At 39.4% G+C, this 13,358-nt stretch overlaps 1 protein-coding gene across 1 annotated transcript; it reads left to right on the plus strand.

The window, feature by feature from the left end:
* The first annotated feature begins 9,399 nt into the window (after positions 1-9,399).
* LOC115920745 lies at positions 9,400-12,815 on the plus strand. Its single transcript, XM_030977309.1, has 4 exons — positions 9,400-10,336; positions 10,987-11,052; positions 11,848-11,940; positions 12,626-12,815. Exons 1-4 carry the CDS (start codon positions 9,530-9,532, stop codon positions 12,746-12,748), a joined length of 1,089 nt encoding a protein of 362 aa, XP_030833169.1. The 5' UTR covers positions 9,400-9,529; the 3' UTR covers positions 12,749-12,815.
* Positions 12,816-13,358: the final 543 nt, after the last annotated feature.

A 13,358-nucleotide genomic window follows, 5' to 3' on the forward strand; every position in this document is an offset into this window, starting at 1 on the left:
AAAGCTGATGGGGGGGGGGGCAAGGGACTCTGTGACATTTGTTCGCCCAACCCCCCCCCCCCCCTCCCCCCAAAAAGAAATAATAATAATAATAATAATAATAATAATAATAATAATAATAATAATAATAATAATAATAATAATAATAAATGAAATAAATACATAGAAATAGAATAAAATAAAATTACAAGTTTAAAAAAAAAGATAAGATTTTAAAAAATGGTCCCCGGATTTTTTTTATTTTTTTTTTTGGGGGGGGGGTTGCAACCCCCCCAACCCCCCCCCCCCCCCTCTAGATCCGCTTCTGTATACATGTTTGTGAAATATTTTGAAATAATTTATTGTTTGTGGATTTGCAGTTTTACACATTCACGATTTATTCAATTTTGTATAATGTTTAAGTTTTTATTATGTAATCATATTATGCTTGATATAGTTTATGTGCATTAATGTGCATTTTGGAAAGTTATATATTCAAAAGCAGTCTATACCTGTCTGCTTCGAATTTTCTTTAGATTTTCTACGGTTATTTGATGAAATTATTATGATCTACCTTCATTTCTAATAAATGTAAATATGTATACTGTATATGGATGAGTAATTATTTGAATTAGTTCATTGTTTGTGGATTTAAAAATTCACGACTAATTCAATCTTGTATAATATTTAAGTTGTTTTATTTTATAATCGTATTATGACTGATAAAATTTATTTGCATTTTATAAAGTCATATACTCAAAAGTAGTTTATACCCGTCCTTTTCAAAATTTCTTTTGATTTTTTCGGCAATTTGATGCAATTATTAATATCTGCCTTGCTTCTATTAATGTAACAAAAATCTATACATGCATGTAAAATATTTAAAAATGATTTATTGTTTGTGGATTCGCAAAATCATGATTAATTTAATTTCTTATAATATTTAAGTTGTTTTATTATGCAATCATATTATGCTTGATATAGTTGTAAAAGACATATATACAAAAGTACATGCATGCAAAATAGTTTATTGTTTGTGGATTTGCACATTCCCGATTGATTCAAACTCACTTTTCTTTTTAACAGTATCTCCATAAGAATCATATAATATATATATATATATATACGATATAATCAAAGCTTCTAGAATGATAATTTTGATGATTGAGCAGTGCAGGCTCGTTGTTCCATTAGATAAGTACACAAATTATTAATGGTTGGATGTAGATTGCAATCTCTGTCAATAATTGAAATGAAGTACATACGAAAAATGCCTCTCGGTGAGTCATTATTGGAGTGAACCCAGAGTCGCTACTTTGCCGCTATTTATCATCAAAGTTTTGCAAAATATAGTCTAATCATATCATTTAATGTATCATTGATGCGTAGAAATGCGTATGCGTCAGTCACGTCGTGTTATTGTTATTATTAGTATTATTGAAATTGCGTATTTATTCAAACGTGCACATTAATGTACACTGTTGGTCATAATGGTGGAATAATTATTTTTACCCCAGTTTAGGGAAGGATTTTAAAAAATTATTTATTTCTAATAGATCTAGATAATGGCAAACATTCTCAGATTTTATTGAATATTGATTTGCGAGTGTTTGTTTTGCGTGACTGCTAAATCATATGTGTGCTACTATGCTAATCAGCTAGGGAACCTACGTCCTTAAATCATAATTGACAGTAATGAGGATTAATGCCTCACAAAGGGCACTTATATAGCTGATCGACACGATTTTTATCCTGGGGCCTCACAATAACGAGGCCATTGCTTAGCCCCTGAATCATGACTGTACGCAGTGTTTGCTAGGGTACGCGGCCGCCCCCACAAATCCCCCAAAACGAAGAAAATGCAATAAATTGTCAAAAATTCATTGCAATTTTCCCCCGCCCCCAACAGGAAAAATTTCTCTGTGTGGCCATGCCTTGAACCATAATGCATGGCCCTACAGAGTAATTTTTCCTGTAGGGGGCCTGGGGAAAAAGCAATGAATTTTTGACAATTTATTGCATTTTCTTCGTTTTGGGGGATTTGTGGAAGGGGCCGCGTACCCCAGCAAACACTGCGTACAGTCATGATTCAGGGGCTAAGCAATGGCCTCGTTACTGTGAGGCCCCAGGATAAAAATCGTGTCGATCAGCTATATATCAGTGCCCTTTTGTGAGGCATTAATCTTCATTACTGTCAATCATGACTTAAGGACGTAGGTCCCTTAGCTGATTAGCATAGTAACACACATATGATGAAGTAGTCACACAAAACAAATACTCGCAAATTAGTATTCAATAAAATCTGAGAATGTATGCCATTATCTAGATCTATTAGAAATAAATAATTTTTAAAAATCCTTCCCTAAACTGGGGTAAAAATAAATATTCCACCTTTATGACCAACAGTGTATATTCTAAAGTAAAGTCTCATCCGTGAAATGATGTATTAATAATATACGATATATACAAGGGACTTGGTAACATTGTTCAGATGAGAGATAGTGGTGCCCTGGCCCCCCCACTCAGTGTTATTTAGGGTACGCATATGCTCGTTCCCTCTTTTTGAAAGTACCCCCTATCTGAGGACAGCCAACATTTCCGAACCCCCCTTTCGCGGGCTTTTTGCGGGCTTTTCCTGCCTTGGAGACCCCCCTAAATCAGGAAAAATGCTCAATGTACCCCCCTAAATTCGGAATAATTTCTCAGGAGTCCGAAGAGATTAGAGAAAAAAAAAGAAAAAACACCCCCTTTTTAAAGAAATATCCGGGTGAAAAGTCAAATACACCCCTTTTTTTTACAATTCTCGGGCCGGACTTTGTCGCACGAAAAGTACCCCTTTACCGGACATTTTGGCAACACGCATGCGGTCATTCCGAAACCTGAGTGGGGGGGGGGGGGGCGGGAGTGGTGCTAAGGTAGTGACTTCAATTCTAGATGTACAATCTGGAAATTTGAGTGAAAACGGACCATTATTCATGGTACAAATTGAGAAAAACTGATCTGATCGATTCCTTAATTCTCCCAACTATACCATCACAATTTAATTACATTTTAGGTGAATGGAAATCGTCACAAAGCAATAAAATGGCTCTACATTCCATTCCAGACATTTAAGTGTTGACAGATTTTTTATAGCCTGTTTTTATGTCTTTTTTCCTGGAAAAACGGTTGGGAAAATTCAAAAATGGTTGCGAGAATTTTACGGGTAATCACTGTTAGAGGTTGTCATACATCGACTCCTTTAAAGAAAACCATAGATATCTTCGTGGTTTGAAATTTTTTTCATGATTTGTTGCGTGTCAGAGGGTAAGTACAGTAGCATTTTATACAAAAATTAAGCAATTTTTTCATCCACCTTCAACAATGTTACCAAGTCACTTTTAAATGTAATTGTACCTACATCAGTTGTATTAATGACATCTTTAAAGATTTAAATTTTGAAAAAGCACTGGAGATCCACCTACACAACACTGTTTCCAGAGGCAGCTAGTGGCCTCCACATCAGCAACATCTGCCTCACTATTCCTGACAAAGACACTGCTGCCCCCACGCGGGCATTTCTGACCAATTTGACCAGCAGCCAATCTTGACCAATCAGGATCCATCCGTAATTGGCTAACCAAAAAGAGCCAAGAGGGGTACTTTTCACGCACCAAAGTCCGGCTCGTATAGTACACAAAAATCCGGCCCGTATTGACTTTACACACCGGACTTTTCAACAGGAGGCAACATGCATATGCGTACCCTAAATAACACTGAGTGATTGGGCCGGGGGGGGGGGGGGGGCTAACTAACCCTGTCGAAAGAATACTGACGCGTGGTAACCGCTAAAATAAACTTTTACAGACAACCATCAACAAATAACTACCCATGCAATTACATATCTTAAACATATACGGTTTTAAAGGATAACAGGGGTAATTACCATGTATAAAGCTTAGGATTCGGTTACAAAGAGACGAGTTTTAAGATGGATTTGAAAGATTCTAGAGATGTGGCATGACGGATATCTAAGGAAAGGTTGTTCCTTATTGTCGATCGTATCGAATATGGATGCGAGGCGCAGGGAACAGAAATAGATGTGAAGAATAAGAAGAAGAAGAAGAGAAGCTGGAACCCAATATCAATATCTAATATTATCGTCCGCTCTAAAAACTGCTAGGAATACTAGCATCCTGCTAGAAAGTCCAATCATAATTAGTTCTAAATTTGAAATAGAAAATACAATACACATGTATGATGTATTATTGATGTTTGTTATGTGCAAGTACAAGCCATATTGTCCCTTACGTTATCCATCACATCAAACATATCAGTATGTATAATGACCGAATCAAGCTGATAGCCCTACTAGAGCTGGAAACAGACAAATATAATATTTTATATCAATTTATCTTGATAATCCCATTATACAAGAAGTTTTGGATAAAAATGAAAATTATAAATGCCTTAACATAAACTTCATGCTATATAATAGTTCATAAAATTTACCTCACTAATAATTTGCAGGAGCACGGCGTAATATTGTTTTTCCATCCTATAGTCAATGTAAGCCATACACGTAATATTAAATCAAATATCATTTGGGATTATACCAGAAAAGATCTGGCATTTTTTGCCTACCGAAAGGGAATACAAACAAAAGATTAGGGTAATACACCACGATTGCTTGTTCCCGGGTTTACACATATATGCTTAATAAATTTCCTTCAAATTATACATAATTACGTGTATAGTCGGAAAGGCGGAAGTGAAAAAGAAATGAAGAGAGAGAGAGAGAGAGAAACAGAAAGAGAGAGAGAGAGAGAGAGAGAGAGAGAGAGGGTGGGTGGAGGGGCTGGGACTGACTGAGAATCATGTGTATGCTTGTAGGTAAGCAACCAGTTATCCGATGGCTTCAAGTCCTGTCCGATGGGCTTGGGACCTCCCTGTTACGAAACCACTGCGCTCCCACTAAGCCATCGCGCCTCCTCTGCGAATGGAAGAATTCACTTATGAAGATGTCCCCGTCTTAGTTATAGTTATGGTCTTCACCCAGGGGCGTAAATCCCGGGGGGGGGGATGGGGGGGGGGGGCTGCATCCCCCCTGTCCTGAAGTAGGGGGGATGGCCTGTACAATCATCCCCCCTGATATTACAAAAAAAGAGAGAAAAAAAAGGAAGAAGAAGAAGAAGAAGAAGAAGAAGAAGAAGAAGAAAAAAAAAATGTGATTGTTTCAATTTTAGTATAATACATGAGAAATGAGTTATTTTTTTAATGTAAGTATAACTGTATAGCCTACACGGATATAGTATGTCACGATCATTAAGAGTAGTTGCGCGATGTGCGCGAACAAGCACTTCATAAACTTTAGAATAATTTTTCGTTATTTTGCAAGGTATTATTATAGCCCTGACTTAAAGTGCGCCAGCGCGCGAGCGCTTAAAAAGTGCAATCATGTACAGTAGATGCCCGGCTCCCCCCACTTAGTATTATTTAGGGTACGCGTACGCTCGTTCCCGCCCTTTGAAAGCACCCCCCCCCCACCCTATCTCAGGACTGCCAACATTTCTGAATCCCCCTTTCGCCGGCTTTTCGCTGGCTTTTCCTACCTTGGAGACCCCCCCCCCCCAATCCGGAACACTGCTAAATGTACAACCCCCCCCCCCCCCAATTTCAGGTGAGCTCTATTCGATCGAGGGGGACTGGGGGCCAATGCTTTTACTTTTCAAAATGAAATAATCCTGAATGAGCTTTCAAAGCAAGCAGGAATTTCAGGAATTTGATCCCGGGATTTGATCAATTTTTCTATGATATTCAAGATATTTCATAACCTCATTTTTACATTTCTCAGGAGTCCGAAGAGAGAGAGAAAAAAACCTACCCCCTTTTTAAAGAAATTAAGAGTCGAGAATGGTACAACGAATCGTCTTCTTTCTCTAATGATTTAATGAAACGTAAAAGCTTCCGCGCTTCGCGCGGGAGGGGGGGGGGGGGGGGGGAGGGGGGAGGGGGGAGGGGGGGGGGAGGGGGAGGGAAAAAAACTGAATTCAGATGAGGATTAAAAGTCAAGAACGGTACAACGAATCGTCTTCTTTCTCTAACGATTTAATGAAACGTAATAGCTTCCGCGCGAGGGAGGGGGGGGGGGAAGCAAAAAACTAAATCCAGATGAGGATTAAAAGTCGAGAACGGTACAACGAATCGTTTTCTTTCTCTAATGATTTTATGAAACGTAAAAGCTTCCGCGCTTCGCGCAGGAGGGGGGAAGGGAAAAACTGAATTCAGATGAGGATTAAAAGTCGAGAACGGTACAACGAATCGTCTTCTTTCCTTGATGATTTAATGAAACGTAAAAGCTTCCGCGCTTTGCGCAGGAGGGAAGGGGGGAACTGAATTCAGACGAGGATTAAGAGTCGAGAACGGTACAACGAATCGTCTTCTTTCTCTAATGATTTAATGAAACGTAAAAGCTTCCGCGCTTCGCGCGAGAGGGGGGGGGGGGGGGGGGGGACTGAATTCAGACGAGGATTAAAAGTCGAGAACAGTACAACGAATCGTCTTCTTTCTCCAATGATTTTATGAAACGTAAAAGCTTCCGCGCTTCGCGCAGGAGGGGGGAAGGGAAAAACTGAATTCAGATGAGGATTAAAAGTCGAGAACGGTACAACGAATCGTCTTCTTTCCTTGATGATTTAATGAAACGTAAAAGCTTCCGCGCTTTGCGCAGGAGGGAAGGGGGGAACTGAATTCAGACGAGGATTAAGAGTCGAGAACGGTACAACGAATCGTCTTCTTTCTCTAATGATTTAATGAAACGTAAAAGCTTCCGCGCTTCGCGCGAGAGGGGGGAGGGGGGGGGGGACTGAATTCAGACGAGGATTAAAAGTCGAGAACAGTACAACGAATCGTCTTCTTTCTCCAATGATTTTATGAAACGTAAAAGCTTCCGCGCTTCGCGCAGGGGGGGGGGAAACTGAATTCAGATGAGGATTAAAAGTCGAGAACGGTACAACGAATCGTCTTCTTTCCCTAATGATTTAATGAAACGTAAAAGCTTCCGCGCTTTGCGCGGGAGGGAAGGGGGGAACTGAATTCAGACGAGGATTAAGAGTCGAGAACGGTACAACGAATCGTCTTCTTTCTCTAATGATTTCATGAAATGAAAAAGCTCCCGCGCTTCGCGCGGGATTGGGGGTAACTGAATTCAGACGAGGATTATTTTCGAGAACGGTACAACGAATCGTCTTCTTTCTCTGATATTGTTTGTTTGTTTGTTCGTTTGTGTGTGTGTGTGTGTGCGTTTGCGTGTGTGTGTGTGTGTGTGTGTTGTGTGTTTGTGCGTGCGCGATCGCGTGTGCTCGTGCTAGTATGTGATGGCTTTCGCCGATCATCCCCCCACTCCTCGGTACGGATTTACGCCCCTGTCTTCACCAAATTATTAATATTATGAAATGTTGCCGGTATTTTCGGTATTTAAAAAGCAAGATATTTATGGCTGACGAACAAAATGACGGGAGGGTGTCCATCACTAGTTCTCTGCATGGTAATGCAGAAATGATCTTGTAACCACGAGAGTGGAGATCAAAACCAAACCATTAAAAACCACTTTACCCTGCTCGAAGTTTGAACACATACAATAAATGTAATGACAAGATAATTAAGGTCATAAAGATTGTCTCCCAAATTGTTATGCACCTAAATTAGAGAAGAAAAACAAAGCTTTAAAAACTTACGTAACAAAATCACTTCCATTCTCTTTTGTCATTACAAATTTTCAGAGCGATTCAAGAGAAATGTGTCTCGTACGTCATAGATCTATTGTCTTCTCAAATACCCTGCAATGAAAGCTCCTTTCACTTCATAATGACCATGCAAATAATTATTATCATCAATTTGTTGTAACCCAGGAAATGTCTTCTAATATCCGCGGTCAAACGTTCATTGAATCGCTTTTCACGTTTTTGAAAGTGGGAACATAACCAGGGGCGGCGAGACCGAAATACATGGGGCAAAGTATACCTTGTCTCCACTGTCCACTTCGTCATGCGGGAGCCCCCTCTCTTTACATATCATTCTGAAATGTCCTAATTGTGATGCCACGAGAAACTGATTAAGGAATCATTATCTTTATCGATTCAGTTTGAAGAAAAAGAAATAAAAATGTTGTCTTTCTTCCACTAGATTATGTTTTTGCTCGAAAGGCCCCTTTTCACAATCAATGCCAGACTCTGGGTTAGATTTTGTGACCAATGAGACGTTATTGCTCCAGGAGGGAGACATACCCCCCCCCCCGTTATGCTCCCAACTAACATCGAAAGAGAAATTGAAAGAGAGAAATGGGAAGAGAGAGAGAGAGAAGAGAGAGAGAGAACAAAAAGGGAGATGAGTAGTCCTAGTAAGTTAGGGAGAGAGGGGAGGGGGGGTGTGTGTTTGTGTGTGTGAGCGACAGAGAGAGAGAGAGAGAGAGAGAGAGAGAGAGGGGGGAGGGGAAAGGAGAGGCACGGTAAAGAATAACCTGTGAAGACAATTATCACTCTAGTAACTGTTAATCGCAATTGTCTAAAATGCAATTTATTCTGGTAGGACCACCCTCTCAGGCGCGGATCAACGGGGGGGGGGGGGGACCCGACGGGCCTAGCCCCCCAAAATAAATAGTGCTCTTACCCCCATCCCCCCCCCGCTTATTCACCGGCTGGCTGATTCGCAATTAAATATTTTTTCACGGATTGCCCCCCCCCCCCTCTTGCCGCCGGCTGGAACCGCCACTGCACCCCCTCCTCCATGTTTCAACTAACGCCCCATATTTGAATGTTAAAGTAGGCCTATCAGCAAAAACTGCATGATCCGCAATATATTACAACCGTTTTCTTATTATACCACAAGGTGTTTAAACAAATACAATTAGCCGTTTCGTAAGTCAAATCTGTTTGCCCATTTGTACGTGGCCAAAGTAAATAACTGTGATAATTAAAATAACGGTTATGTAATGCTAATTACTTCCGATTCACTTTTCATCATTGCCGAGATTCTCTTCGTCTTTTGAAAGCGTTGATAACCGAGGGTTGTAAATCAGTTGAGTTTTATGTTTCGTTTGTGTTGAGACGAAAACATTGGAATAAAATTGAGAACTACCCAGTTGTACCCAGATACTTTTTGGAGAAAAATTAAACAGCTGGACCTTCAGCCATCTGCCAGTTTATGGAGTGGGGTCAGTTTGGTGAGATACTGTAATCAATAATATTGTGCTCATAGTTAAAAAGCGGTTTCTGAAATGAATCGTATTGCAGTCGTTGACAAGATGGAATCTGCGATCAAAGAAGAACAACTTCCTAGAGCTAATGGAACGGTGAATCCTCTTTGGAATATGATATCGGATCCACTCATCTTTACAATGAAGATAACAGGAGTATACCACGAAACATCTTCCGAAAGCGCCACCAAAGTTCAGCCCGAAGGTTCAGGGTGGTTTCCTGATCATAAACCGTCTAGGTCTAGGAGTTGGCTGAATCGCCTTTCTCAGTTCTACCACGCGCTCGTATGCATCTATCTGTGGCTGAATGCAATCCGGATGACCTACGCTATCATCTTGAATGCCATGTCTGGAAGATTCAGACAGGATCATATTACATTGGTTGTCTGGTATTACAACACTGCCGCCAATAATAGCATCATGTTCGCGATGTGCTACAGGGAAAACGGCATGGCCCTTTTCAGGCGTCACTGGAACTCGTCCGCCACATCCCTCCACGCAAGAAGTACATGTTCCTTGCTCCAAGCAACTCACAACCTTAAGATGGATGTGGATCCGAAGGTTCCGAAAAGGCACAACAAATTTGCTGTCGATGCAGCAATAATATGTTCTTGTTTCTCTCTCTTGAACACTGCTTCCTTTGGATACCTTGCGTTTGGCTTCGGAATAAGCCCGGCGAGCTCGTTCGGTCTTTGTGGCCCGTGGTATTCAGAACTCTTTTGCGGCATCAACATGATTTCCCCATTTTTCGGATCGGTTGCATGCGTCCTTCCAGTCGCTCTGTACTCGCTCATATGTCGTAGTATTTCGGCACAATTCACTAATTTGTCTGAAGAATTTGACCAGGTTGTCAACTCTCCTCGCCCGATGGACAAAACAATACTGAACTGTTTTCGGCGAAGACATGCTATTGTATGCCACACTGTCGAAGTTGCTGATGACGTCTTTTCTCTTTTCGCAGCTGTGATGTACTTGGCAAACGTTCCCTGTGGTATTTTTCTGCTGTATCAGCTCTTTTACCTGGGTAGCGAATGGTTTTACGTTGGATTGACACTTTTCTGGCTCTTCTGCTATTTCGGCAATGTATCAGTGCTGTCTTATTTTGCAGTGCAGGTTCATGAGAAGGTACGACTTCAGTCGGATAAAGCGAACAAGTCCCCAAAGTTATTACGATGATGTATTATTTACCTCATTAGAATAATTCATAATATCGTTATATGTTATGCAAACTAATGATAATTTGTTATACTATATTAGTGTAATCCGTTTTATTATCCATGTCCGGAAAGGAAGTTGAAACAAGGAATATTTACTTACCGACGAAACGTCATTCTATCTATTAAAGCAAATTTCACAGTATAATGTTTCTCCGAGAAAGCCCCTCCACCACCGGCAAACAGTTGTATTTGGGTCAACTTTATGTCGAGATAATTCATATGAGCTCTATTTAAGAACTAAGAACATTATTAGTATTACCAACTTATATTAAGAGGTGGTTATATATAAGTATATGGGGTTCTCTTAAGCAAGTACATGTAGTTTCAGAAATTTTTATTAAATATCTATGTTAACTCTGATTTATAAACCACTACTTCATTCTTTGTTGATCTTTGCCCTTTATATTTTTAAAATGTGCTTTTTAAATGCCATTTATATCTTGTATACGTCATTGTAATTTTCTGGTTTCTTTTATATGAACATATTTCGTATATTTTAGATGTATCGTTAAATGGAGAATAAAAAAATAAACTAAATTATTATTTACCCCATCGCAGGCTCATTCACTTCGCAGACGTGTGCACGAACTACAGATGGACACATTTGACTCGGACTTATCACAGGTAATTACATTGAAGATTACTATCAGTTTGGTTGATTTTGAATATAATTAAATATAGGTTTCTCCGCTGAAAATAAATGCATGAATCTTGAAAACATGCCTGACGTGCAAAATGAATTCACAAACCTGAATTTTGTCGCCCGATTGTTGATTTTTTTATGCCCTGATTCTTAATTTGTTATCACCGGAATCCGTCCTTAGGGGACGACATAAATATGTGTGTGCTTATTCGAACGCACACAGCGTGAATTTGAGTGACAAAATGATGGGATTGGCAGGGAAAACCATAATTTATTCGGAAGCAGATGTTCCTTGAAAAAAGAATCATTATAAAGGTATTTCCAAAAATTAATTGACAAAAGTAAAAAGAGAATATATTCTCAGATTATTTTAATGATCTCTCTTTCTAATAACTATAAGTCATGAATATGCAAATAAGATTGTAATTCGTACATCAATTTTGAAAAATTATATTATTTTTCCTTGCTGGATATGCATATAGGTTTATGATTCTGCTTATGTTGGGTATATAGGACCAAAAACTCAGATTGTCGAAACCCCTACTTTTTCTTTTTTTTACAATGAAGGAATGTGATTGAATATTTGTCTTTAAAAGGCGATAGAAATTTTATCTGCTCGAAACGTCAGTTGCACTTTTTAAGTAGCAGAAAAACTTTCAAATAAGATTGTTTTTATACATTTTTGACTTTCAAGCCAAGAAAATAGTGAAAATGTTTTGAAAACCTTACTCACAATACAAATGTTCATTGTTTAACCCTCTTTTCTCTTTGATTAGGTCCAGATCTTGTTTTTGGCTCGACTGAATGGTCCAGAAATCGGAATGACAGCTCTTGGTTGCTTCGTCATCACAAAGGAACGAGTTTTAGCGGTACGTACTTCATCACTAGTAAATACAGTAATAATAATCGTATAACTTTCATTTATAACATGGATAGCCCTATAAAAAAATAGCTCACTCATGGGGGGGGGGGAGGGAGCAAGTCTGTGATTTTATTAGAATAAAACTACCTTTGCTGACAATTTATTTTTCATAAATAATTCTTTTTTCATTTTTTTTTCAAGGACATCATGACAATCAGTTTTGTCTGTATCTTGGGAGGTGTTTCAGGAGAAAAAAAAAATGTATTACTGATAAGGACTATCTCTAAACAAGAAATTTCATCACGTTTCATAACAATTTTGAATATTCCAGTATTACCTTACCGTATTAAAACAAGCACACTATGAAGAGAAACACTTTAACATTCGCCTATAAAGTCGACACAAATAGTAACCTTATAATTATAGTTCACGGAACAATCGAAGAAAAATATAATCGAACACACACACACACACAAACCAATACATTTCTGGTTTTATATTTGAAGAATAGTTTAAAAAATAGTATTGTTGTGTTTATTTTGTTGTGTTCCTTTCTTTCATGTATGATATCAGAATGCCAATCCTAATTTTATTAGGTTTTAAATAATATTGACGGTTGTCTATAGATCAGATTCATTACATTAATTACTACTTTCATTTGGTTTTCCACTCTTTTGTCTCCTGTCCTACAGGTGATGAGCACATTAATCACCTTTTTCACCATCCTCCTCCAGTTTCAAGGTTTAAGTCCTTCTGATGATGTCACCATGGCAACGACAAACATTTCGATGACGACTGGTGTATATACCACCTGACCAGACTAGGACAATATTATCATCCCCTAAACTCACAAGAAGACTGGTGTATATACCACCTGACCAGACTAGGCAGTGGCGGATCCAGGGGGGGGGGGGGGCCGCCCCCCCCTGGGAAAAAAAACACGTGATTTTCAGCTTTTTAGGGGGCAAAAAAAAAAATGTGCTCACTACCCCCCCCCCCCCCCCCCCCCCCCCCCCCCCCCCCCCCCCCCCCCCCCCCCCCCCCCCCCACAGAGCGACTTTTCGGCCAGCGCGATTTTCAAATTTTCGGGAGCAAAAAAAAATTTAAAAAAATTGGGCCCCCTCCCCTGAGAAATCGTGGATCCGCGCCTGAGACTAGGATTATTGTCCCCCAAACCCACAAGAAGTATTAGTTACTCAGGCAACTAGACCCACGGACAGTTGCCCTTTAATTATTTATCCTGCTATAGTAAACTGTTGTCCGAGAGGAGTATGAAGTAACATTTTAGAGAGTGGGCTTGTCCGAATTGTCATATGGACACGTATATGATGGAATTATATAGTTGTGTTGTAAATATGGTGATTATTGTGACATCTTAATTGGTTTATTGTGATCATGCGTCTAAGGATATACATGTGTGGTGCA

The sequence above is a fragment of the Strongylocentrotus purpuratus genome, unplaced genomic scaffold (assembly GCF_000002235.5).
Source record: "Strongylocentrotus purpuratus isolate Spur 01 unplaced genomic scaffold, Spur_5.0 spur5_scaffold_9, whole genome shotgun sequence".
NCBI classification, from domain to species: Eukaryota; Metazoa; Echinodermata; class Echinoidea; order Camarodonta; family Strongylocentrotidae; genus Strongylocentrotus; species Strongylocentrotus purpuratus.